The sequence below is a fragment of the Sorghum bicolor genome, chromosome 10 (assembly GCF_000003195.3).
Source record: "Sorghum bicolor cultivar BTx623 chromosome 10, Sorghum_bicolor_NCBIv3, whole genome shotgun sequence".
Lineage (NCBI taxonomy): Eukaryota > Viridiplantae > Streptophyta > Magnoliopsida > Poales > Poaceae > Sorghum > Sorghum bicolor.
The window spans coordinates 58921987-58948920 of NC_012879.2; the positions used below are offsets into that span (position 1 = coordinate 58921987).

A 26934-nucleotide genomic window follows, 5' to 3' on the forward strand; every position below is an offset into this window, starting at 1 on the left:
CTTGTCAAGCTCCTCTCACTAGGGCCTTGTTTAGTTCACCCTGAAAACCAAAAAATTTTCAAGATTCCCCGTCACATCGAATCTTGTGGCATATGCATGAAACATTAAATATAGACGAAAACAAAAACCAATTACACAGTTTAGCTGTAAATCACGAGACGAATCTTTTGATCCTAGTTAGTCCATGATTGGATAATATTTGTCACAAACAAACAAAAGTGCTACAGTACCGAAAACTTTTCACTTTTCGGAACTAAACAAAGCCTAGTTGGCAGCACTTTTGGGAGAAGTCAATGGTATGGGGGATCTATACCAAACTCCATTCATTCCAAATTTTTAGGAACTGAGCGAGTAAAATTTAAGGTGGGGCCAGAGTTAGGGGGAAGGTTGAAGTGTAATGCTAGGTGATTGTATTATCTTAGAACACACCGGAAGTGAAACACCTAAATAATTTGTATTGCATTCACAAAAATAAGGACATGTTGTCATTTTGCTAGACTTCATTTTTTTTATTTGACATACCATACGATGATCATACTTCCCTAGCATCCATATATTCTCTTGCAATAGATCAGAACTGAATTTTTTATTCTTCAAACCATGCCACATAAGTAATCCAGTCAAAGGGCTCTTTACAAGGATTTTCTAAGCATATACTCTTAAAAAAAGATTATCTAAGCATATCTTGGTACACCGTACGCGTCGTGGTTGTTCTTGAGCCTTACTTCTTCGGGAATGTAACGTTTGGCTGATAAGTCATGGCAGAAAGTACCGTTGGTTGATTTGTTGTGAGAGCTGTCATAAGGTCAAAGGAACATGCTACTCTTGACTGGGCCTAATTTTCCTTCACGTCCAAATTATCCACGGTACAACGGCCCAATCTTCAGACTACAGGCCCATCAGCTTCAGCTCACACCCCTCCCTTCCAAAAGCTCCAGCTGGGCCTAGTGCCGCCGGGCTGCCGGAGGTTGGGAGACCTCGGAACTTCCGAGCAGGGGGAGGGGGTCTGGCCGGTGGCGACGTCACCTCAAGACACACTGCATCTTCTACTGGAAGGGGGATGATGGTTGAGATGCTTCCTCCAACTCCAACCGCGGCTGCCGAAGTGCTCTCCATCCTCCGCGGAGCTGACGCCGCCCGCCTCCTCCCCGCATCCGGCATCACCCCGACGCCCGAGCTGCTCCAGCACCTCCGCCCGGCGCTCCCGACCCTCCCGGACTCCGCGATCCCGGCACTCGCCCGCTGGGCCGGCGCCGCCACCGCCGTCTCCCTCCTCGCCTCCCGCCGCCTCTTCGCCGCCGCCTGGCGCTTCCTCCTGCTCCCGCCCGCCGCATCCTCCCCGCCGCCGCCGCCGCTCGCCGCGTTCGCGCCGCTCCTCCGCCGCTACGCCCGCCTCGGCCGCACCGACTCCGCGGCCCGCGCGTTCCGTTTCCTCCAACGCCACCCGGGCTGCTACGCCGTCGAAAGCGACGACGGTGCGCCAGCTGCCGAGGCGGCGGTCTCCCCGTTGATCCTGACCGTCGATGCGCTCTGCAAGGAGGGCCACCCTCGCGCCGCCGCGCGGCTCGTCGCGCAGGTCCGGCGCGAGGACGGCGGGTGGGCGCCCGACGTGCGGGTCTACAACATCCTGCTCAACGGGTGGTCCCGCGCGCGCCGTCTCGACAAGGTGGAGAAGCTCTGGGCGGCGATGCGCGATGAGGGCGTGCGGCCGACGGTGGTCACCTACGGGACCTTCATCGACGCGTACTGCGTCATGCGCAGGCCTGACCAGGCGATGACGCTCCTTGATCAGATGCGGGAGGAGGGGATCCAGGCCAATCTGCTGACCTGCAACCCCATCGTGTATGCCCTTGCACAGGCAGGCCGTTTCGGGGACGCACACAAGGTGCTCGAGAAATTTCCCCTCTACGGCGTGTCACCGAATATCTCGACATTCAACTCCCTTGTCTTCGGCTACTGCAAGCACGGAGACCTTGCTGGAGCTAGTGGAGTACTCAAGGCCATGCTGGGTCGGGGCATTTCGCCAACCGCAAGGACGTACAACTACTTTTTCATGGTCTTTTCCAGGAATCGTAGCATTGAGCTGGGAATGAATCTCTACGTGAAGATGGTCAGCAATGGCTATGCGCCAGACCAGTTCACTTACCACCTTCTGATCAAGATGTTGTGTGAGGCGAACCGGCTTGAATTAACGCTGCAAATGCTTCAGGAGATGAGAAATAATGGTTTTGAGCCAGATCAAGCAACCAGCACCATGCTGATACATTTGCTTTGTCGACGCCATCACTTTGAGGAGGCTTTTGCAGAGTTTGAGCAGATGTTTGAGAGAGGGATTGTGCCCCAGTATATCACTTACCGGATGCTTATGAAAGAGCTAAAGCGGCTTGGTTTAGTCAAATTAGTACAGAAGTTGGCAGATCTAATGCGTTCAGTTCCACATTCCACAAAGTTACCTGGCAGTTACAGGGATAAGGAAGGAGATGATGCTATAGAGAAGAAGAAATCAATATTACTGAAAGCCCAGGCCGTTTCAGATGTTTTGAAGGATTGTAAAGATCCCAAGAAACTGGAGAAGCTCAAAGATCCTGAAGAAACGGATGTCCAAGTTGCAGACAGGATTGTAGCCAACATTAGGAGAAGAGTATATGGAGATGTCTTAAGGATAGTGCCATCCGTTTCTTGAACATCGATTTGCATTGTGTATATATATCAATATTAATTGCATGACTATGGTTTTAGCAGTCGAATTATTCATCTCAAAATATGACCACCTATGCTATTCTTCTTACATGATATAGCAGTGAGTTTCAGATGTTCTGCTTTGCTTTCTCTGTCGCTGGAATCATCAATGATTCGGCGTCGCCCTCCCCTTCCTCATCCTGGCGGAGTTGGCAGTTACCATGGTTTGTTCTTAAGTTGGTTGATGACTCTCCTGTTGCAGAGGAGAAGGGGCTGGATCAACCAAATGTGAGCTTTGCAAGAACTCTTGCGTCACTGCAACACAGTGTGGAAACAATTTCTAGCACACTAATAATGCATGCTTAATTGCTTATGGATGGGCCCAGAGAGCAGCTTATGCTTCTGTCCAATTTGATCCTATTGTAATAGTAGTGTTGATTCTGATGATTGTTCAGACTGACAGAGCGTCGGCACTAGATGAGGCAGTTGAGTACTTGAAGTCCCTCCAAATGCAATTTCATGTCTGAAATGGCACTTCCCAGTTTATCTGCATATATGCAACATTGTATCCTTGTTGATTGATTTTGTAGCCTCAGCTTGGAAACTGATCTGTTACCTGTGCTTAGCTCACCAGCTCGTGCCTGCAATGACCATGGTGTTCGATTCAGCATGTATTGCCAACTGTGGCGCAGTTCCGATCAGATGCAAAGAGTACCACCCTTCATGAACAACCTGTTGCTAAATCAGATGCCTTGGATCTCATCTCCAGCTACCAATGCAATCAATGTAACAAATCAAGTTCAAAGCAATCACATAGCCTAGCTGAGGAATCGCTTTCTTCATCCTAATGATGCATTGACGATACCACCTCAGGTTATTGTCAGAATCCACGGCCTTCTTTGTATTCAGAACTTCACCAAGCTTAGCTCATGTCATTTGGCTATGGACTGCATTTGACACAATCACACAAGTGAACAAGATTTAGAAGTTGCTGCACTGTAGCTCCATCTTTGGGGCTGGGCCACCATTTTTCTCTGATGGAATTGGAGCATAATAACACCAGTCTAGTAAGATCTTTTATAGGTTGTGCAAAGTTTTTGCAACACAAATGGATTTGCATACGATCTTCAACATAATACACTATCACAGGTGCTTGCTTAATTGCATAGAATAAAATTAGTATTCACTATATTACTTAAAAATATTCTGAATTGGTTGCAAATATCTTTCTTTTCCTGCAAAGTACTTGAGCCTCTCTGTTCGTTCTCTTTCTTAACCAGCAGTTTTCATGTCATGCTAATATTTTCTCTCTCTTTAAGATCAAATCGACCAACAATAAGCATGAGCCATTCGGTGTTGGAAAATGAGGAACTATCTAAGTGTGCATGACCTCCACATTACATACTCTAGATGTATCTTTCAGTTGCCAAATAATTTTGACATTGGTTAGTGCATGTGTTGGCCAATCTTTGTCTTCAGAGAAATTAGGCTGCACATTGATTTAGATATACCGGTGAATTTCAATAGCTCCTATCCTTTTGAGATCTAGCTATGGTTCATGTTTTGTTTTTTTCCTTCGCAGACAAGCATGCCACTAGGTTCCTCTCTGTAGTATCATTTTTCTATGTGAAGACTTGTGTGTTCTGCAGAAAGAATTTCACTACAATACAATCTGTCTATGTCTCAATGGCTGATCATATTGTTTTATATCTATAGTTCTTTTATTCATCGTAATTACTTCTGCATCAAGGTTTTACCATATTAAGCAAACAATGGTTCATCGCATCACCTTCCATTTTTTGGGTAAGCTATTAGGTTCAGCTAACAATATTTGTTTTTATCAATCTATCCAATATTCTCAATGTCAATGATGTATTTGGCATTGTTTGGACCTGTTTTCACTAATAACTAATAAGGTTATGTTTTTTTCCCAATCACTTGTATATTTTGTACTCAATAAAGCTTTAAGTCTTTATGTCTTACCATTCGCTAACTGTATTTGTCACTGAAATTCCTATGTCCTGGCAGATTTCCAACATGGGATGCAAAACCCACATTTACTGGTACCAAGGTTGCAATGACCAAACTTGCAGGTACACATCATTTTCAATTGCAAGCTCTCACAATATGAGGTGGCTGTTTCCACTCTCTGGTCTATGTAAATTGTAAAGTACAATCCAAATTAGAATAAACCTAGAATTGTTGGAAATCAAGTTGTACTTTGCAAATTGTAACTTGCTCTTTGGAAAATTTCATTGACAAAGGAAAAGTAATAATCAATCCGAGTCACGAAGAGTTGAGGCATCACTAACATATTAGAATTCAAAACTGACCATTATCAGAGAGAGAAAAAAGGTTAGTTGGCTAAAGTTTTTGAAATACATAGGTGTAGAGAACCTCCGATTACTTGGTTGTACATCTGCTCTGATGGTTAGGATTGATTACATGGAAGAAAACACTATATTAGGGTATGCTGGAAGCAGAATTCAAAATTTTTATTGTGCTACGATGGCTAGCTCTAAGTGCAGTTTAGTAATTGCTCAGTTTTATCTGTACCATTAGAAATTATTTTAGTATGTCTGATTCAAGTTTGGCAAGATTGTTGTGTTCACTGCTGTACTGGGTGCTGATTATTAAATCAGTTGGTGTGTGGATGCATAAGCCATCACAAGTATTGTTTTTCTGCCTGATCTGAAAATATGTGGCCATATTCTGTATAATAGGTGAGTTTCAAACATTCTGCCTTGTTTTTTAATTTTAATAATTATAGGCTTCGTCTTCATTGATTAAGTTATTAACTCCACAGTGCTGTTTTCCTTTCTGTCCAAGTCCAATAAAACACTGCCCTCGTATGCTTGACAGAAATATATTTTATTAACTGTTCATGTGCTCCAAACATCTGAATTGGATACCATAACTTTTCTGTGCTTATTCCAGTTAGAAGCAGTGGTTGAGCGGCCCATATGACCAGGAATGCTTAGCAGTTAGCACCGTGGCGAGCCAAGCTAGGCTTCTTAATTTATTATGCAAACCCCAAATGCAAAACTGTTGGAGATGCTTAGATTTTGAACTCTGCCCATGTATTTGTAATCGGATCCTGCAGTCGTTCTAACTTTCTTTTTAATGTTTTTCTTCTCCTTTTCAACATTTTCCATCCTCTGCGCATAACAAGTGGAATACAACATTTCTGTGTGTAAACAAGCAGAGTATATCAGTACAACATCAGTTTTGGAAATATGTAAGATAGCTTGCTTTACATTGTTAATTTGAGATTTAAACACGGTCTTGGAACCAATAAAGCTCAGCCATAAAAAATTATGGAGGCATGTAACAACTCTATGCTAACGAGTCAAGTAGGGCCTGACCTAGGCGACCGTTGTGAAATAACTGAATGTGCAGTGTCCCGGCAGTTAGAGAAGAAATCAAATCAGTTGTATTACTAAAAGCCCAGGCCGTTTCAGACGTTTCTGAAGGAGTGTACAGATAAAAGAAACTGCACAAGCTCAAAAATCCTGAAGAAACTGATGCCATACTGTCGAAGTCACAGACACGATTGCAGCCGACAGTAAGAGAAGAGTATGTGGAGACGCCTCAAGGATAGTGCCATCAAGGGAGCTCCTAATTCTTCGTACACATGCCAATTTTTGTGCTTCAATAGCATCTAGCGATAATTTTGTTAGGTCAAACCAAGTTGGATATTCCTTCGCCAATTGGAAGTCACTTCAAGATGAAACCGCAAGCAGAGAATTTAGAGTCAAAGACTACAGAAGGTTGCCGTGGCAAGAAGATACCAGGAGAGGCAATTCATGGGCAAAGTACACGAGAAGCAATAATAAAGAGAGACACCGGAGTTAGACTATGATCTGCGTCGCTATTTCCAAATTCATACTCTCTTTGTAATAATCGCAACCCGTCTTGAAATATGTTATGTTTACAGACAGGAAAAAAAACTGACAAATGGCAACCAGCATGTGTTTCTTGCCTGTGGACAAGCCTTGGCCAAAAACAAAAGAACATTCTTTCTCAGTCAGAGCAGTTGGCACCACAAAAAAATATGCCATAAAATACACAGGAAAAAGAACAAAGAAAGAAAGAAATGCACTAATCAGGATTGACGAAGACAAAGATAATGTATCACTGGAGTGAAAGATAATGTATCATTGGAAGGCCATGTTATGTATTTCTGCAAAATGAAACACTGACAAATATAGGAATGAAAACATTACTTCTCTGTTGTCTGCTTTCTACATCACAACCAAGATGATGCATCACAGTTCCCTCTACCACCAACATCTGTTCGTTATTTTCTCAACTACAAAGATCCGAAACAAAAAGGGCCATTCCATATGAGCTCGTTACATCAAACTAAGAAGTTTTACGGCTGGCCACATTTGGTGACCGGTACCCAGCTTTGGTGGGCTTTCCCCAAGGAGAAACTGAAGGCCTGCCTCCTTTGGTACGCCCCTCGCCTCCACCATGGGGATGATCCACAGGATTCATCGCAACACCACGGACAACAGGGCGTCTGCCCAACCACCGGCTATGCCCTGCTTTCCTTAGCTTGCGTGTTCCATGGCTTGGATTGGAGACTATACCAATTGTAGCACGGCATTTTGAATCGACAATCTTCTCAGCACCTGAAGGAAGACGCAGAACACACTGTACACCTGGCTCCTGGACTACTTTAGCATATGTACCAGCTGCTCGTACCATCTTCCCACCCTGACCAGGACGACATTCAATGTCGTGCACCCATGTTCCAATTCGTGCATTGGCTAGTGGTATACAATTTCCAACCTTTGAGTTGAGATCAATTATATCAAACTGATTAGCTGAGGAATATGGTGAAGAGGATGTACTCTTAGAGGGTTTCGAGGAGTCATAGTTCATCACTGTACTGCCTGGCATGCATTGGTGACTGGCCAGTATATAAGATACCGGTACACAATCAGCCTTTCCCTTTGACCCTTTACTCATACCAATAGACTTTGCTGCCGAGCTACTGAAGCGGTTAGCCTGTGTCTGGAGCAAAGGTTTCTTCTTGAGATCATTCTGCCAAGAGAGAGCAGCTTGACGCTTCATCCTCTGTGTCCAAAGCGCATCATCTGCTGCCCATTTTTGAATTCCAGAAAGAGAGAATGTCTGTTTTTCTTCAATTCCTCTGACTTGAGCATAGAAAGTGGGCTTTGCACCAGCTAATGCTATCCTAGGCAAGCTGGCACCAGATTTAAGAGATGCAATATCTCCACTGCCCAAAGAAGAGTACAGCGCAGCAGCTTCCTTTTCCTTGTGCACTCTACCAGACAGCGGAGCAAGGGAAAACCGAGCAGAGACATCAGCAGTGGCAGATTCGAGGACCGGTGGCTTGGCGCTGGGCTCTTGCAGAGTCTTGGGGCGGCGGAAATGCACCCCTTGGACCCATCGCACCAGAGCAACGCTAGAGGAGCGATTCGGGTCGTACTCGATCCGCTCCACAATGCCCAGGGAAGAGGTGTCCCGCTTCACATCGACTTTCCTCTGCAGCCTCTTGGCCCCTCCGCCACGGTGGTAAGAGGTGATGCGCCCGGACGAGTTCCGCCCCGCCGTCTTGGATGAGCCCAGGGTCAGACGCTTCAGTGCTCCCACCTTCGCCTGGTCTCTCGCGAGCGAGAGCGCCGACTGACGTGCCATCTTGTTCACAGGGATGGAGATGGGATGGTTGTGGCAGGGAGGAGCGCAGACTCTCCAAAAATATGTGACAACCCTCTAGGCTCTGCAACATTCAAAAAATCAGATATGAATTACTGATGTGTTTAGATACCTACACTCCTACCTGTTATGACTAGCTCAATTCGGCAGAATGTACTCTTATATCAACAAAATCCATTTCCACTTGAACTACAGTTGCGCTGGAAACTCCCAAACATGAAAAAGGGCAATGCAAACAATCCCTAAAGTCACTAAAGCCAGAGCCACCGAGGAGTTTCCAGGCGACATCAGGCGAGCAAAACCTAAGCCCCCATTCCCGCCGCCCCCAAAAGCCCTAGCGGAGCCAGTGCCAGACCCAGGATGAACCGAGTACTTCCCATACCCGTCGGTCACCGGACTATCCCAACAACAACAACTAAAAAGAAAAAAAAACTTGGAACAAGGGCAGTGTAGTCCAAGAACTGCAGGTACGCGCACCCCGGCTTGGGAATCTGCTGTGCATCTGACCTGAAATCCCAATCTTCTCACACGATCTCGAGCTGTATCTGATGTGCCTACGGATTAGCTCCCGCGGATTCGTCGGGCCTACCCTACCCTACCCTAGCCTAGTGATGTACGTAAACGAGGAGGATCGAAGACGGAGGAGTGGAGTACTAACCAGGCAGCGTCGGAGACCCCAGGTGGCGTCTCTGTTCCTGTTGCGGTCCTGAGTGGAGAGGATCCGAGGAGCCTGTGGCGCGCGCAGCAGTGGGGAGGAGGAGGAGGAGGAGGAAGAGGAGGAGGTCAGTCGGCTCGCCGGCGGCGGCTGCGAGCGGTGTGTGGAGCGATGGAGGCCGGCACGGCGCGTGGGTGGGAGCGGTGGCGGCTCACGCAGTGGTGGGCGGTGGGGGTGGAGTCGGGCTTGATCGATGCCGTGATGGGCCTACGGATGGGCTTTCCACGGCAGCAAAGAGAAAGGCCCGCAACCGGATGGCATTATTCATTTCTGCCAGTGGCCGCATCACGGACGGGACGCGCGGGTGCGTCGTCAGCGTACGACAACTGGCCACTGGCCAGAAAAGAAAAGAAAACTGCTCGACCGGACCGGGGGGGAGCACGGCGTCAATTGCTTGCCGTCGTCGACGACGAGGGTTAGTCAGCGTTAGGCCTTGTTTAGGCCTTGTTTAGTTCCAAAAAATTTTGGGAAATCGACACTGTAGCACTTTCGTTTGTATTTGACAAATATTGTCCAATCATGGAGTAACTAGGCTCAAAAGATTCGTCTCGTCAATTCCGTCCAAACTGTGTAATTAGTTTTTATTTTCGTTTATGTTTAATACTCCATGCATGCGTCTAAAGATTCGATGTGACGGGGAATCCGAAAAATTTTGCAAATTTTTTTGAGAACTAAACAAGGCCTTAGTTCACACCAAAATACAAAAAGTTTTCAAAATTTCCTGTCATATCGAATCTTGCAGTACATGTATGAAGCATTAAATATAGACATCGCGAGACGAATCTTTTGAACCTAATTAATCTATGATTGGACAATATTTACCGCAAACAAACAAAAGTGTTACAATAACGAAATCTAAAATTTTTTCACATCTAAACAAGACCTTAGTGGGACTGGGAGGTGGACGAAGAGGACGGAGCCAAGTAGCCAACGAACCGCTGGCCTCCATTACTCTTCTTAGGCCTTGTTTAGTTTCCATCAAATTTTGTAAAATTTTTTAGATTTTCCGTCATATCGAATCATTAGACACATAGATTGAATATTAAATATAGATAAAAATAAAAACTAATTGCACAGTTTGGTTAGAATTGACGAGACGAATCTTTTGAGTCTAGTTAGTCTATGATTAGACAATATTTGTCAAATATAAACGAGAGTGCTACAGTGTCGATTTTCTAAAAAAATTTAGAACTAAACAAGGCCTTAGGCCTTGTTCACTTCGCGAAAATTTTTGGCTTTGGCTACTGTAACACTTTCGTTCGTATGTGACAATTATTGTCTAATTACGAACTAACTAAGTTCAAAAAATTCGTCTCACAAATTATAGACAAACATTGTAATTAGTTTTTGTTTTCATCTATATTTAATGCTTTATGTATATGTATAATGATTCGATATGACGATTAATCTTTAAAAATTTTGAAAACTAAACAAGGCCTTAATCTAATCTAATAGTACTAATCGGGAGGAAATCGCCGTCACGGGCAGAGACGAACTGAGGAAAACGAGTTCGGCAACGAAAGCGACGACTTTTTTTTTTGCTTAACAAACCACCTTCTTCTTCTTTTTTTTGCTATACGGTCATACTGAGTAGGCATGGGTTCTAGGAAGATCCAGCGTGATGCAGTATGCTGTACTGATGCAGTAATGGTGGACGGAGCAGAGTGTAGTAGTAGCAGACTACTAGCAGCAGCTATTCCACGAGACCAGTTGCTGACAGCAGCCTAGCTAGGGCCACCGTCAAAGCTAGAGTAGCATACCTGTCCCTCTCCCTCCCTTCCTCTCCGCGCGCGCGGGTGGGTCACACGTGAGTTGGACCGGTAGGGCGGAGTCACGCGCGCTGGGTCGTCGTCGTGCTCTGCTCACGGTCACGCACCCTCCCACACGTGTACCTCGAGCAGGACGTTTGCAGCCATGGCGAGCTCCTCCGCTCCCGTCAAGCCACGCACGAGTACTCGAGGAGGCACGCTCTACCTGCTGTCTCACCGGCGAGAGAAAACAATGCGATGCGGGAAAGTGGGATGGGAGGTACCGTACCATGCGGGGCCCACCCACCGGAAGGCCGATGAGTGAGGTGGATGACAGTGACAAGCTGAAAGCGCAGTTCGTCTCTTCCGCTGGGCGCTGGCCGCCGGGCGCGGCCCTGTTCTGTTCGCTCCTCCTCTGGGAAAAAAAAACGAACCTTTTCCGGGGTCCTCTTCCTCTCGCCCCTTCGCTAATGGTGTGTATTGGTGTACGTACAGCGGTAATAAAGTGCTAATACTAGAGGATTCCTCAATCAAGTCAAAGCCTCTTCCTCCCTCGTCATCTCTGACGAATCCAAGCGCTAGGATCTCGCTGCTTGCTTCCTCTCGGATCCGAAGGCGGGGGGGCGGCTCTGTTTCCTCCGCCCGATCGACCCTCCAGTTCCACTCCACTCCAACCACGCCTCCGCTGTCCGTCCCTGCTGGCCTCTGCTGCTGCCCCTCTTCTCCGTCCGGAACTGCCACGCACGACCTCGCCACCTCCCGAAGCTCGAACGCTCGTTTACTTTTGCCTCCAACCCGCCCTTGTTCCAGGTTGGTGCGGCGCTGGTGGCTGGTGCTGAGTGCTGACGCCGCCGCCGCTTTGATTAACAACAAGCCACCACACCTGCGGTTCCTTCTCCGCTTTGATTAATCCTTTGATTAATCGCCTCTTTTTCTTTCTCGGTGATCGCCTTTTCCCGAGATTGCATTTTTATTTGTCGGCGGCACCCGGCACCGCGCTTTGGCTCCGTCTCCGAGGCCGGCCGCCCGGCCCAGGCAGGCGGCAGGCGGCAGATGCAGCACAAGCTGGTGGTGGCGTTGTGAACAAGAAATTCCTCGGGTTCCACGCGCCTCCCGTCGCTTTGGCGTTTTGGCCCCTCTTTCCTTTTCTTCCTTTCCGCTGGTTTTCTGCTGGCAGGCGGCGGGGGGTTTTTGCGCTGGTTCGGGTTGGGTTTAGGACGGCACCGGCACAGCCGCACGGCACCACCTGATTTCCCTTCCCTTCCCCACCAAGCTCCCTCTTGCGCTTCCGCTTCCGCCTCCGCCCGTGACCTCCGAGATCGCGGGCTCCTTCCCGATTTGGTCCGCCCCGCCCAGCTGGGAAACGGAAATCTCTGATGGGTTTTGCAAGGAAAAAACTCGCGATTTGTGGGTGAGGTTTTCCGTTTCCTTCCATTGCTGGATCGACTTGACTGACTGACTGACTGACTGATCGATCGGCGGCGGCCGCCGCCATGGCGTCGTCGTGCATCCCGGCCGGCGGCATCCGGCTGCCGGACCTGGAGATGGTCAAGGCCGCGCCGCCTCCGGCGCCGCCCAGGCCGGCGCACTCCGCCGCGGCGTCCTCCACGCTCTCCGAGGCGTCGTCCAACGCGTCCGCGGCTTCCTCGTCGGCCACCTCGTCGTCGGTGGCGGCGTCGCTGTCGCTCAAGCGCCCCCGCACGCCAAGGAAGCGGCCCAGCCAGACGTACAACGAGGCGGCGGCGCTGCTCGCGTCCATGTACCCGTCCGTCTTCCCCGTCGCCAAAGGCTTTGGGGGCCTCGAGGCGCCGCCGCCGCCGCGCCTCCTCGGCCTCGCTTCCGCGCTCGCCGACGACCCGTCCTGCTCCGACCTCCTCCCGCCGTTCCCCGTCCCCGGCGGCCAGGCCGCCTTCCTCCTCCGCGACCTGCCGCCGCCGCCGCCGCCGCGGCCTCTGACGCCGCGGAGCCCCGCCGCCAGGGGCTGCCCTTCGCCGTCGGCCGTCAGCAGCGTCTTCAGCGAGTTCCGCGACCCGGCGCCGTCCCCTGCAACACCTGACGATGCTGCGGCGGCGCCTGACGAGCCCGGGGAGCTCGACTTCGACGATGACGACGGTTTCGACGCCGACTCTATTCTGTGCGGCGTCGACGAGGGCGCGGCCGAGGGCATCGATGGCATCATGGGGAAGCTCTCCATGGAAAACAACGTGACGTCCGTGTCAAGCGGCGACTCCAACCTGCCCAGATCCAAGATGATGCACCCTTGCCTCAGGAACCTTATGGTGCTCGGGCTCAGCTTCCGGCACGATCAGAGTATCATCAATCAAGCCCTCAAGCGGCATAGCGTCGATCCTGAATGGTGGATGTGCCCTGCCATACCTGTGAAAGACATTACACCGGTGCCGCCTTCAGTGGCAATGGCAAAAGTGACAGACAAGAAGAAGACTAAGAAGAAGTCACTCGGGACAATATATGAGGAGGGGACTCCTGAGTTTGCCAATGGAGACACTGGAGCTTTGGCACTGCCAGAGACAGGATTGGGGCTGAGCTTGAACACTGACGGGGTGCTCAAGGCATGGCGTGGCAGAGGCTCTGTGTTCGCTAATGGCAATGGGCCTGACTTGCCATTGTCCTCTGCTCATGTAGTAGTAAGTATCTCCAGCTTATTTAGATATAAAAGGTTTTCCATTCCTGTTAAAGATTTAAAATGGCTACAGTTCTTAGAACCCTGAATTGTACTTGTTATTAGTTCATATCATCTGATAAAGAGAATTTGTTTCATTTGAGTAGAAGCACAGAACACCTGTTGTTTTATTATATCAGCAGCAATCAGAAAATCTGGCCTGCATTACTTCATTTCTATCCCTTTATCCCTTTACATTTCTTGTCTGTGGCAAGTTTCTTCCAGAAGAAAATTTGTGTCTGAAATTCGCTGATATGACAAAGTACAATATGCTCTTTTTTTTACCTCTGTCAATACTTGACTTTACTGGCTGAATGGGCCAAGCAGAAGGAAATTCCAAATTGTGATTTTTCTTCGAGTTAAATCATTATAATAAACTTAGCCCTCATTATATCTTATTTGCAATTCTTGAGTTCAATTGAAGTAGAAGAAAATCTCTTACTTTGGTCTTATTGCTTTGTGAAAAAAAAATCAAACCGAATCATTCAAACCATTGTAATTCACAGGTTCACTACTTCATTCTAGGCCTCATAGAGTAGTACCTCAACCAGTGATATGAAATTGTGAAGTAAATGCTTATTTGCATATTTCTGGATTCTCAAGCTCATATGCAGAAACAGAAAACCATCTAAAGTATGATTAAAACAATAATGATCAGGAAAAGGAAAAACCAGAGTGAAGAAGTCCGTATCGCTTCTTTAGCATGAAAACCTAAGAAACACACCTTCGTGCTGAAAAATGCTCATCCAATAGCTAATTTTAAGATTTTTATGCATTATTTGTGGAAGTTTCCTTATTTAACAAGTAAACTTATGTGACTGAGCTTTCCTTACAGTTGCCAGTTATCCTAACCATTTTAATGGAACATAGATAGCCAGTACCACTTTTGCATCAAAAGACATGTAGGTACCCTAAGGCATGTATGCAAGCTCAGTTTCATTGTTGTTAGAGTGGTTGGGCTCAAATTGGTGGTACAAAAAGCTAGTGCAACGAACTCTAGCCAACTTGGCCTTTCTGCAAATGGCCCTATTTAGCAAAAAAATTGGAGCTGTTATGCTTTTGGGGAAAAAACATTAGTTCAGGATTTGTTGAGTTTCCTCATGTAGACATGTCAATGATCATTGCTCTGTGTTTTCGTAAAACTGTCTAATTGTACTGCAACTGGTATATGGCTTAAGCCTACCCCAACTTGCTGTTGTACATGCCTATATGGTATATGAACCTAATATTCTTCCATATAAATTTATTGATGTTAATAATTAATAATGTGCATCACATCAACATGCTGAAAGACCACATACAATACAACCCTGCAACCATTCCATTCATCCCTTATGTTCACTTTTACCTGAAGAAACATGCTTCTTACTGGCAAGTGTGGAATTTTCATCGCAGGTTAAACATGAAGACAGTGATCTCTTCCCAAAGAATGGTACCAGCGCTGTTATCAGGGAAGGCAACATTCTAAAGATGCAGCACAAGCAGAAGCCGTGCACTCCCCTCCCCTCTAATAAGCAGAGTCGGTACTACCGGCCTCGGGTCAAGGTAAGCACCATAACTAACTCTTGAGGTGATGTTTTCCGCAGCTGCAAAACCAGCATATATCTCATCTTTTGCAGAGTCTCAGAAGCTGTCTGTGTTTTCTCTTTCACAGGGGAGGTTTGTCAGCAAGGCTTATTTTCTCCAGCAACAGCAAGCATTAGAGAAGGAGAGCTAAAGAGGATGGATCTTGCTCCAAGGGGCATTTCTGGGGCTTTTCACTCTTGCTCTCTAGGAGAAGCAGCAGAGCTTCTCAATTTTCATTTCTGCAGCGTTATAGCGAGGCAGATGTAGAGATGCCTGTAGAGTGGCATGTAGTAAGTTGTAACCATGGGGATCTGATTGTGGTTTCCTTGCAACTTCTCCAGCTCCAGATGCTGTGATGTAAAGAAGGCCGTGAAGTGATATCCCAACCAGTTAATGGAACCGTGTTATTATCACTCTGTTTCTGCAATTATGTTGTTTGTTTGCCGGGCTAAATTTTTCCTGAGCTGTGATGTGAGTGAAGTCTGGAAAAAGTAATAAGAATTGTACCAGAAAACTGAGAAGAGTTGACCAGTACTCCTAAGTTTTTATATTGGTCTAATGATCCAAGATGTGGAGGGGTTGGTGAGTTTGAAAGCCCATGGCAACAAACCAGAGATCTGTTGCTGCATGTACAAGCTATTAGGAGCAGGTTGGAAGTTAAACACCAACCCAAAATCCTCAATTTGGTTGATGGTGACAGCAGCACCACTGCTGGTCCGGTTCATACTCAGGCTAGAGACTTTCGGTCAAATAAACTTTCTTAATACGGAGTACTTGAAAAGCAGCACTGTTGTTTTAATTGTCGTTAGTCTCAAAAGAAAAAAAAAATCACTTAATTCAGGCTCAAAAGATCGACATTTTTTATTTAATTTTTTTTGCAAGTTTAATCTTTTCTCTATGTACTTTGCACTTTACCTCTACGGTATCAGTTCAAGTATTGTATATTCTGCAATAATATACATTATTTTTTTTGGAGTAAGCACTATGATAATTAGGACATATTTATTTCCTCTTGCTAAATTTTAGTAAGTTAAATTTTAGTCACTTTAGTAATTAAATTTTTAAACACGCAGACTAACAAAAGCTAAAATAGTTTAGTTAATTAGTCTAGTTTAGTCAACTAGAGTAGATAAAATAGTTTTAGCTGACTAAAATTTAGTAAAAAAACCAAGCCTTAATTAAAATTATCCTAAAACTATAGATTTTATTGCCTTTCGTGTCCATAAGTACTCGTAGTGGTTTTGGAGAATCTATTGTTTTTCTAATTTTATGAAATTTGCAGTACTGTTTTTTCTATGCGGAGCTGGGACTTGGGAATAGTGACCATCGTGATCGCCTCCTCGTGGCTGCGGTGTGGTCGCCGGCGTGCGCGGTTGGTGGTGGTGGAGGAGTTGGAGACGGCGACGGCAGTGGCACACCCGCCGAGACGATGAGGAAGACGGCGGCAGAAAAGCGTACTACTCCGATTTGACCATTAAAAAAACTGATGAAGCGCGCTCCAGAGTCCAGACGAACCACGGCCCCAGAAAAAAAAGAGGCGCCTTTCCTTTTCCTTTCTCTCTTTCTTCCACCCACCCGGATCCTGCGCGCGCGCCGCCAGGCCCGCCGCGATGGCCGCACTCCGCCTCCCCGCCCAGCCGGCGGCGAGGTTGTCCCACCTTCCAACCCCAGTGTCCGCCTCCGCCGCCGCGCGTCGGGTCTCGCCCCCTCGCCATCTCGTGGTGCGGCGGGCCAAGGGGGAGGACACGCCGGAGCCGCCGGTGAGGACGCTGCTGATCGACAACTACGACAGCTACACCTACAACATCTTCCAGGAGCTGTCGGTCGTCAACGGCGGTGAGTATGAAAGCATCTCTCCCTTCTTCGTGCCTGCCGCTGCGTCGCCTGAGCGGCGGCGGCGTGCTCATTGCGCCTTCTCGGGCGGGCGGTCGAAACTGACGGAAGCTCGTCGCAGTGCCGCCGGTGGTCGTGCGCAACGACGAGTGGACGTGGAGGGACGTCTTCAACCGGGTGTACAAGGACCGGGCCTTCGACAACATCGTCATCTCGCCTGGCCCTGGATCTCCGGCTTGCCCCGCCGACATAGGTGTGTGTGTGCAACTGTGCAAACTTCGTCTTCAGCTTTTGGCCTCTTCTATTTCAACTTTACTTATGTGGTGCATGTTTTGTTTTCAGGTGTATGTCTACGCATACTTTTGGAGTGTGGAGATGTACCCATATTGGGTGTCTGCCTTGGACATCAGGTGATATTCATATCCACCTTTCTTTTTCAGTGTTGTCCTTGTGAATTTATTTTGGATCACAAAGAAATTGGCATGGATCACGTGGCTGTAGCTTTATCTGAAGTGGCCGTTTTGTTGTTGTTGTCTACTTGTCTTTGACCATTGCAGGCCCTGGGATTTGTACATGGTGCTAAGATTGTTCATGCTCCAGAAGCTATACACGGGCGACTCAGGCAAGGCCTTGAAAATTCATATTAATAAAATTCACTGAGCACTGCTGCTGAATTCTTGCTATTCTCACAGTTTATGCATGATTTAACACTACTCTTTGTTGTATCAGTGAAATTGAGCATGATGGATCCTACCTCTTTAATTGTGTCCCGTCAGGTAGAAATTCTGGCTTCAAGGTTAGTGTACTACTAGTATTACTAGTCCCATCCCTTGCCATTTGTGTTTCATTTCAGTCTTCATTTTCCGTGTGAACTGCTAAATGCCTTGAACTTGCTTGTGCCTATTTTCAGGTAGTGAGGTATCATTCACTTGTAATAGAATCTGGTTCTCTGCCTGATGATCTTTCATCTATAGCGTGGACTGCTTCTCGAAATTTGCTTTCTTACCTTGAAAGTGATCGAAGCAATGTTGGTACCTTCTTGGGATCATTGGACAACAACTTCATCACAAACCCTCTAGAGTACAATAACAATAGTGGGGAACTATCCAATATAGGACATGCTAGTGAGTCAGATGATGGCAGAGTTATCATGGGCATCAGGCACTCTAGCAGGCCTCATTTTGGAGTGCAGGTATCCTAATTTATCCTGCATGGTGATTTCTCTATGTTGCAGTAAGCTGTTCTTACACATGATTGCCCTTTAACCCAGTTTCACCCAGAGAGCGTTGCTACTCATCATGGAAGACAGATTTTCCGAAACTTTAAGAAGATGACAGGAGATTTTGGATTGTGCTCGTCATGGCTCCAGGAAAGAAAGGTTCACAGTATTGGTAAACTGGAAAAATCTCAAGTACTGTCTATGATGAAGTAGTTGACTCACTTTACCTTTACACGCCATTTTAGTAGAGACTCCTGTTGTTCTGCAGGTCAATTCTGCAAGACATCGTGATTCTATCCCTAAGGACTTGTTGCGTACTAAAAGAATGGAGCTTTCAGAGCCTGTTGGGTCTTGTGTACTTGGAAAGAGAGGCACTGGGAAAAAGTGTTTACGATTACGATGGAAGAAGATTGAAAATTTCCTCTGTCCCACAGTTGGCTCTGAAGACATATTTGCGGTGCTTTTTGGCCATCAAAGTGGTGAAGACACGTTTTGGTTGGATAGCTCATCAGTCGACCAGGTATGCAGTCAGCTTACTCTTAACTAATCACCAAAATCAAATGAAAAAAAAGGATACTATTTTCTCTTCTATTCATGATCTACATGAAAGCTGCAATCACTTTCTCGTTTAGTGATAAAGCTGGAAGTTTGCTGAAACTTATTTGGATTGCGACTTCTTTTCTTTCCTCATGGAGATAGTGTATTCACTTTTGTGTGTTACATGATCTTCTCTGTCTTTGTTGTGATCAATTTCTGCTTGCAGAATAGAGCACGTTTTTCATTCATGGGTGGCAAAGGTGGGTCCCTGTGGAAGCAAATGACATTCCACTTATCTGGTCAAAGGTAAGAAGGAATCATGCTTTAGTGCATTAAGCATTATGTCTGTCAGTGTGGTAGATACCTTCATGTTATTCTGCATTTCACAAATTCTTTTCTAGAGCCAATTGTGGAGGAACGCTTATTACCCAAGATGCTTATGGATATACTGCTAAAAACTTCATCAAAGAGGGCTTCTTGGAGTTCCTTAACAAGGTATTATGTTTAAAGATTATTGATGCTTCTGATAACTATTCTAATCTTATTAATTTTGTGTGATCATAACCTAGTTGCCATTTGCCAATATCTATGTCTTGTAGTCTCATAGTTTGAATAGTTTACTCAAGTAGAAATGACTTCGTGTTCATTAATACGTACAAGGAGCCCAACTGTTTTGGTATTTTTTTTAATGTACAAGAGCCCCACTGTTTTGTTTAGATTAAATAATTAAATGGGGTATACAGGGTTTAACATAGATCACCTACCACTATTGGAACTTTCTCAGCTCCTACAGTAGAGAGGAACAAAATAATTGTGTTACTAGGTTATGTAGTCAATTGGTAGCAAGCCAGGGTTTTTGACTGGTTTTAGCCATGTCAAAAAACAAAATGTGCTGGTCTGAGGTATCTCAGCATGAAGTATTTGTGATTACTGACATACTATTTGTATTATGCATGTAAACACAATCATCCATACCTTAGGTTTATGAGTAAAGTGTAATATGCAGTAGATTGCCACGCATTTGTCTAGGTTTTGATTCTCACTGTTTCACACTTTGCAGGAGATCGAGTCCATTCAATACAACGAGAAGGATTATGAAGGGCTGCCCTTTGAATTCCATGGTGGCTTCGTTGGATATCTGGGGTATGTTAATTTCTTGTCATGAATTGACATTTTTTTAACTTAAATTATACACTTGTGGCAGTAAATTAGATATTATGCATCAATTTTGCCTGCACTTGATTAGTTTCCTGCTACAAACAGATCTTCCATGCTACAGACAATTGTTTTCAATCTTTGACTTCACCATTCCTGTAATTGTCTTGTGTGGGAGCCTTCTGTACATCTTTTAATTCTCTTTGTATTATCTATTTCTTTTGGATTTCTTTAAGATGCTTTTGAACATCTTTAGTTTTCATTGGGTACCAGGTATGGTCTTAAAGTGGAGTGTGATGCATCATCCAACAATGCCAAATCAAGTACTCCTGATGCATGCTTCGTCTTTGCTGATAACACTGTGGTGGTTGATCACAGTAATGGTGATGTGTATATTTTGTCACTGCATGATGAATTTTATTCTAGTAATGGAGATGGGATATGCAAAAATTCAACACATACTTCATGGTTAGTTGAGACTGAGAAGAAGCTTCTCAGGTTGGGTGGTATGCCCCCAGGATCACCAATTAATGGGAAGGCATATGCTAGATCATCCAGTGTGCATAAGCAGAGTTTTGTTGTCGAGAAATCAAAGGATCAGTATATTAGAGAGGTTCAGAGTTGCTTGGACTATATCAGGGATGGAGAAAGCTATGAGTTGTGCTTAACTACTCAGATGAAGAGAAGAGTAGACTATATAAATGCGCTCCAACTCTACCTTAAACTGAGAAAACAAAATCCAGCGCCTTATGCAGCCTGGCTTAACTTCTCCTCAGAAAACTTGAGCATATGTTGCTCTTCTCCAGAAAGGTTTCTACGACTAGACCGAGGCGGAGTTCTAGAAGCAAAACCAATCAAAGGTACTATAGCACGTGGCAGAACACCAGAGGAAGATGAATGCTTACGTTTGCAGTTGAAATACAGGCAAGTACACTATATTGTTTTCTAGATATATCTTGGCTCTCCCACTCTTTATTCAGGAAATATTGAGCTTGGGATGCTGTTTCTTTGCTTTCCCTGATTTATTTTATTTGCTATTCTAAGTATTTTAAATTAAATTTCTTCACAAATGGTCTTATGGAAGAAGTTGGTAAAAATAACTGGATATGTTTATTAAGGAATTAAAAAAATTATTGACATTGATGTTTAAGATTGGTTCAATAGTCTGTTGAAGCAATATTGACTGCTGAACTAATTCAGTTTTCGGTTGACAGATCTATGATAGAAAATTGCATGGTTGTATAACATTTACAGTAAGCACAAGAGACCGAGTTTTTTGTTGTGTATCATTGGAGGTTACTACAGTCACAGCTATTTCTTGTCAAATGCTAACCCTGTAGGATTATGGATTTGTTTATCACAGTGCTCATGCTACTACTATATTTTTCTTTTTTTTTTGCATGTGCTCGACTTCAACAGTGAAAAGGATCAGGCTGAGAACTTGATGATTGTTGATCTCCTAAGAAATGATCTTGGAAAGGTTTGTGAACCAGGGAGTGTGCATGTCCCTTGTCTCATGGATGTAGAATCATATAAAACTGTCCACACCATGGTGAGTACCGTCCGTGGAACAAAGAAGTCAAATCTAAGCCCTGTTGATTGTGTGAAAGCAGCCTTTCCAGGTGGTTCAATGACTGGGGCCCCGAAAGTTAGATCAATGGAGATCCTTGATTCACTTGAAACTAGTCCAAGAGGTGTGTACTCAGGATCCATTGGGTTCTTTTCGTATAACCACACATTCGATCTGAACATTGTGATTCGAACGGTTGTCCTGCATGATGGAGAAGCCTCGGTAGGGGCAGGTGGGGCGATCGTAGCACTGTCAAACCCAGAAGCAGAATACAACGAAATGTTGCTTAAAGCAAAAGCACCAACAAAGGTGGTTGAGGATTTCATTCAAACAGTTTACAGCTCAGATCGATCAGATTCGATGCAGACAACCTTAAGCTAGATCAGATAGGCAAAGGCTCATTGTTTATTGAAACACAGAAGGCATTACAATGGACTTCAGCAAACAACCATGTATATGAGATTTGATCTGAGTGATTGGTGCATGCTAATGAACATTGGCAGTGGGGTGAGGGCATATCTTGGCAAACACATGAACATTCAAAATTCCAATCCCTTTGCCAAAAGGAAATAAAAGAGATGTGAAGAGGATGTTGAAGTCAGTCGGATTCATGGTGTTGGCATATACAGTTTGGTGACATGGTGTCATCTATACACTAATGAAGCTACAAAAGGAAACCATACCAGCTTACGTATACAGCAGTCTGTGTGTGGCATAAGTTACCCCTGAAGAATGCACACATGTTTTTTTTTTCCATGATGCATTTCCCCTTTCCCGGGAGTTGCATTCTGTAACTAAATCTACGAAAACAACAGTTTGTGTGTGGCAGAAGTGAAAGAAATTGATACAGTTGTGTTGTACGGTTGTACCAATTATTCCTGAAATATTCTTTGACGTTATAAGTGTATCCTTGTTGAGGGCGAATTTCACGTTTCATCCGCCATTCCCTGAGTGCAGCTTTAAAGCTTCTCAGACCCCATTGTACTGAATATTCTGTAGACAGGGGGTTTCTGTTATTAAGGATTCCGAGCTGTGGCTCAAATCTGTTTGTTGTCGTTGCTTCTGAGAGTGACGTCCATGGAGTCCTGAGATGCATTTCTTTTGTTTAGTTTTGCATGTCTTTTTGGATTTATTGCTAGTGAACCAAAAAATGTTTTCATTGCCAGAGGCGGCACTCGGTTGGCTTATTAGAGTGAGCAGATGACCTGAGCAAAGCAAACAACTGTACCCCATTTGGGGCTTGCTGAGCGGCGGTGGCAACCAGCGAAGACCACGTCAAAAAGATGGCGTCTTGCAGCCGCGGCCAGTCGCCGGCCGGCAGGGACCCCGTCCTTCTGTTCTGATTGATTCGGTTGCATGGTTGATGGTATCTGATTGATTAGGGGTGCATCGTTAACGGAACAGCCGCGCACGTCGCGCCATTTCTGAGTTCGTAGTTGGAATTTTAAAAAGGAGGATCTGGCCACGCGCGGGCCACAACCTTCGTCGACGGCGACGACTTAGCGCGCGCGTGAGCCGTGAGGCACCCAGCAGGGAGAGACGCGAGCGAGAAGAGGCAGACGGCCGCCGCGCCGCGCGTCGTCGCCGGCGCCACCAATGGGCACGGTGTCGGTGCGGAAGCGGTGGCGGAAGGCGTGCGGCGCCATCAAGGACTCCGCCACCGTGGGGATCGCCAAGGTGAACAGCGGCGGCGGCGGCCGCGAGCGCAAGGACCTCGACGTCGCCGTGGTCAAGGCCACCACCCACGTCGAGCGGCCGCCCAAGGAGCGCCACGTCGCCGGTGAGACTGACTACTCGTCTCTTTCCTCTCTCGTGAATCGTGATCGACCTCTCCGGTGAAATCTCTAACCAAACTGGTCGGATTCTCCCGCTGTCGCTGCAGCGATCTTCGCCGCCACGTCCGCCTCCCGCCCGCTCACCGACGTCTCCTACTGCGTCCACGCGCTCGCCAGGCGCCTCTCCAAGACGCACAACTGGGTGGTACGCCGTACGCCCATTGCCAGCCATGGCTTCTTCCCTGATCGATCTGTGAGTCTGTGACTGTGAGCCGGAGGAGACACGCCTGCCTCTGACGCATGCTTATGGAAACCGAGCAGGTCGCTCTGAAGACGCTGATCGTGGTCCACAGGACGCTGCGCGAAGGCGACGCGGCGTTCAGGGAGGAGCTGCTCGGCTACCGGCGCCACGGCCACGCCCTGCGGATGTCCAACTTCAAGGACGATTCCAGCCCACTAGGTTACATCGCAATTGCCTATCCATTCCAAACTGAATGCAATTGACCTGAACCTGACTCTCGTCTGCACTGTCTCTTGCAGCATGGGACTGCTCTGCGTGGGTGCGCACGTACGCGCTGTATCTCGAGGAGCGGCTCGAGTGCTTCAGAGTCCTCAGATACGACATCGAGTCGGAGCGACTGAGACCTGCAGAGGGAGACCCCAAGGTTTGTGACTTTGTGCAGTTGCAACTGGTTTGAGTTTCAGTGACACAGTTTCTTCTTTCTTTACTACTGGCATGGCATCCGCTTGACTTTCAGGGGCAGAGCAGAACAAGGACCTTAGGCCAGGACGATCTCTTGGAGCAGCTTCCTGCGCTGCAGCAGCTGCTCTTCCGGCTTGTCGGCTGTCAGGTAGACGACCACACACAGCTACCTTCTCCTCCTTTGTCAAGTACTGATCGTGACTACTAAACTAGACTAATCTTGCAATGCATTGGTGATTATTGCAGCCTGAAGGGGCAGCTTTTGGAAACTACCTCATACAGTATGCTTTGGCTCTGGTATGTATGTGTAACCTTAGTGCTGATTAGCATTGTCTAGCTAGCATCACTGGTCGAGATGACAACGAATGATGAACTGATCAGGTGTTGAAGGAAAGCTTCAAGATCTATTGTGCACTCAATGACGGGATCATTAACCTTGTGGATTTGGTACTTCAACGAACTTCCTTCCTCTCCTATGAGATGGCAGTTTACATCTTGGTTTTTGTGATGGTGTTGATTCTGATGTTTTTGCAGTTCTTTGACATGACAAAACTTGATGCTGTCAAAGCTCTGGACATCTATAGAAGGACAGGGAATCTGGTGTGTATAACTGCAGCATGGCTTGATAGTATCATCAAGTGGAATTTTACAGGGTCTATATGAAATAATGTTCATCTGAATAACAGGCGAAGTCTCTTTCAGACTTCTACGAGCTCTGCAGAAGTCTGGAACTAGCCAGACACTTCCAGTTTCCGATTCTGAGAGAGGTCCTCCACCGTTCATCTATTACAGTTACAGTTCTTATTACAGTAGGAAGTTCTGATGCCAAACACTTGCTGTTTTCTGAATTATCTTCAGCCACCACCATCATTTCTTGGAACAATGGAGGAGTACGTCAGAGAAGCCCCTAGAACTGCACCTCTTCCAAATGAGACCATAGTGAGTTTAACTCATTTTATTTTCCTTCGTGTCATTCAGCTAATCTAAACTATATACATATTCAGTGAGCCTGTTTTCTGCCTTCAAACTCTAAAACTACTCCTGTATCAACAGGAGTACCAGCAGCTAGATTTCGTAATTCGTTACCAGGAAGAACAAACCCCTGAACTGAAGTTCCAGGCGTTTGAAGAACCTGTTGCAGAGGAAGCTCCTCCTGAGCATGAAGAACCTGCTCAGTTTGCAGATGATGACAGCGACGATGAGCCTGAAACTCTGACGACTGCCGATTTGCTGGTAACTCTTGCTAGTGTGAATAGTACTTCAGCAACTACTATTTATCTGCAAAATAACAATAACAATAATGGTGACCATATCCGTTGGGTGGGTGATAATCAGGGCCTGAATGAAGTAAACCCTGCTGCTGCTGCACTTGAAGAGAGCAACGCACTGGCTCTTGCCATAGTACCACCAGGCAAGCTTCGAGCAGCCGAGCTAGCTAACCCTCCACCAGTTTCCGCTCCTGATTGCTGTCTCATGAATTCAACAGCCAATTAGCTTGACATCAAATTCACACAAAATTGTATTCATCTCCGATGTATGTGCAGGTGGTTCCAACAACACGTCTGCTATCGGCTTCGGTGAGATAACAGGATCGTCAGGCTGGGAGCTAGCTCTGGTCACAGCACAGACCAGCAGCAGCAGCAGCAGCAGCCAGCTGGCAGAGAGCAAGCTGGTAAAGAACATTGCAGCAGCATCCCCTCTCTTCTTTCTTGCCAGCATCCCAATCCTCTGAGCATCCACTGCCTCCCTTCTCCGCATTCACATCGGTGCCTCTTTGTAATCTTGTAGGCTGGGGGATTCGACAGGCTGTTGCTGGATAGCTTGTACGAGGACGCCGCAAGGAGGCAGCAGGCAACCATAGATGCCGCCGCCTATGGAAATGGGCACGCTTTTGATCGGCAGAACGATCCGTTCGCCATGTCCAACGGCGTCGCGCCGCCGACTGGCGTGCAGATGTCCATGATGGCGCAGCAGCAGCAAGTCATGTTTGGGATGCCGCAGCAGTTTGAGCCTCAGTATGGCGCCGCTGCCTCTCAGTTGAACCCTTTCGGCGACGCCTACTCTGTTGCACTGGCATCCCAGGGGCAGGGTGGCACTCTCCATGCAAGTGTCGGCAGCTTGATCTGATGATTTGAATTAATCCAGTTCAGTTTGCATTGATGTCTCTACGTCTCCTCGCAGCAGGTGATCTTTTTTTTAGATAATACATAGCTGATGAACTGTATGCTGATTAGAGTTGTATTTTTTTAGATAAAGGATATTTTATATCCGGCTTCATCTATCGACTGATAGAATCAGACCAATTATTACAAAGTTTAGTCCACCGGCCAACATGCCGCTAAAAAATATCGAACTTAAAATAAAAACAATTGGAATAGAACTGACTAAGAAGAGACAATAGATCTAGTTGACATCCATCCATTGGAATGGAAGAAGTTCAAAGCTGACATCTCAAGATACCGTCGCGTTGAAATCAGCTCATTCCGTAGATCCTCACACCACTGCAATTATGCCCACCGTCGAAACCAATGAGTTCCCCTAAAAAGAACCTGCAAAAAAGATTTTGGTCTACTTTTATCAAAAATCACCTCGTTTCTTGTTAGAACGAACCTCTGCAATTTCAAAGAACTGGATCTGTATGTACTGTACCAGTTTATAGAATAAATCCATATAAAAACAGGGAATTACCATCGGAAGGAAATAGATAGCCTGAAGTGGCTTGGTGCCGCCTATAGAAACGGGCACGCGTCTGTTCAAGCAGAACGAAGATCCGTTCGCCATGTCCAACGGTTTGATGATGGCGCGGCAGCAGCAGCTGGAAGCCATGTGTGGGATGCCGCGACAGTTTCAGCCTCAGTATGGCGACAGTTAACTCACAGAGATATCGACTGCTGAAAGACTCTCAGTGGATAAAATGGATATGGAAATTAATGTTGGTTGAAATGGATGTAAGATGTAACCACTAAATTTAGCAGAAACAACCCCATCAGATACAAAAATAATCAGGCTGTCATGGCAACAGACCATATACACGACGTGGCACTGGGAGGCCGACACCTGGACATA

The 26934-nt window shown here is 46.3% G+C and overlaps 5 protein-coding genes across 14 annotated transcripts; 4 read left to right on the forward strand and 1 right to left on the reverse strand.

The window, feature by feature from the left end:
* LOC8065561 (pentatricopeptide repeat-containing protein At5g11310, mitochondrial) lies at positions 615–6629 on the forward strand. Of its 5 annotated transcripts, none has more exons than XM_021448795.1 (3): positions 615–3828; positions 4708–4772; positions 5617–6629. In XM_021448795.1, the coding sequence occupies exon 1, from the start codon at positions 1061–1063 to the stop codon at positions 2681–2683; it is 1623 nt and encodes a 540-aa protein (XP_021304470.1). In that variant the 5' UTR covers positions 615–1060; the 3' UTR covers positions 2684–3828; positions 4708–4772; positions 5617–6629. The 5 variants fall into 5 exon arrangements, with proteins under 5 accessions (XP_021304470.1, XP_021304471.1, XP_021304468.1 ...); XM_021448796.1 differs by having other exon boundaries at positions 615–3552; XM_021448793.1 differs by having other exon boundaries at positions 615–4772.
* Positions 6782–9260, reverse strand: LOC8063825 (60S ribosomal protein L2, mitochondrial). The gene is made up of 2 exons (XM_002438905.2): positions 9026–9260; positions 6782–8431 (listed from the first exon to the last, which is right to left on the reverse strand). Exon 2 carries the CDS (start codon positions 8347–8349, stop codon positions 7045–7047), a length of 1305 nt encoding a protein of 434 aa, XP_002438950.1. The 5' UTR covers positions 8350–8431; positions 9026–9260; the 3' UTR covers positions 6782–7044.
* Positions 11167–15529, forward strand: LOC8065562 (protein CHLOROPLAST IMPORT APPARATUS 2). The gene is made up of 3 exons (XM_021448797.1): positions 11167–13475; positions 14906–15055; positions 15165–15529. Exons 1-3 carry the CDS (start codon positions 12324–12326, stop codon positions 15225–15227), a joined length of 1365 nt encoding a protein of 454 aa, XP_021304472.1. The 5' UTR covers positions 11167–12323; the 3' UTR covers positions 15228–15529.
* Positions 16450–22326, forward strand: LOC8063826 (probable aminodeoxychorismate synthase, chloroplastic). Of its 5 annotated transcripts, none has more exons than XM_021449578.1 (13): positions 16450–16912; positions 17031–17162; positions 17252–17319; positions 17467–17531; positions 17639–17705; positions 17820–18101; positions 18180–18320; positions 18397–18648; positions 18892–18971; positions 19067–19160; positions 19726–19808; positions 20094–20744; positions 21240–22326. In XM_021449578.1, the coding sequence occupies exons 1-13, from the start codon at positions 16687–16689 to the stop codon at positions 21769–21771; spliced, it is 2673 nt and encodes an 890-aa protein (XP_021305253.1). In that variant the 5' UTR covers positions 16450–16686; the 3' UTR covers positions 21772–22326. The 5 variants fall into 5 exon arrangements, with proteins under 5 accessions (XP_021305253.1, XP_021305252.1, XP_021305254.1 ...); XM_021449577.1 differs by having other exon boundaries at positions 18180–18300; positions 18374–18648; XM_021449579.1 differs by having other exon boundaries at positions 18180–18300; positions 18377–18648.
* LOC8063827 (putative clathrin assembly protein At4g25940) lies at positions 22458–26722 on the forward strand. 2 transcript variants are annotated; one of them, XM_021449583.1, is made up of 14 exons: positions 22458–23170; positions 23273–23370; positions 23487–23625; positions 23706–23830; positions 23924–24016; positions 24115–24165; positions 24250–24315; positions 24403–24468; positions 24555–24635; positions 24727–24807; positions 24934–25101; positions 25204–25279; positions 25413–25540; positions 25657–26722. In XM_021449583.1, exons 1-14 carry the CDS (start codon positions 22987–22989, stop codon positions 25993–25995), a joined length of 1695 nt encoding a protein of 564 aa, XP_021305258.1. In that variant the 5' UTR covers positions 22458–22986; the 3' UTR covers positions 25996–26722. The 2 variants fall into 2 exon arrangements, with proteins under 2 accessions (XP_021305258.1, XP_021305257.1); XM_021449582.1 differs by having other exon boundaries at positions 24922–25101; positions 25657–26718.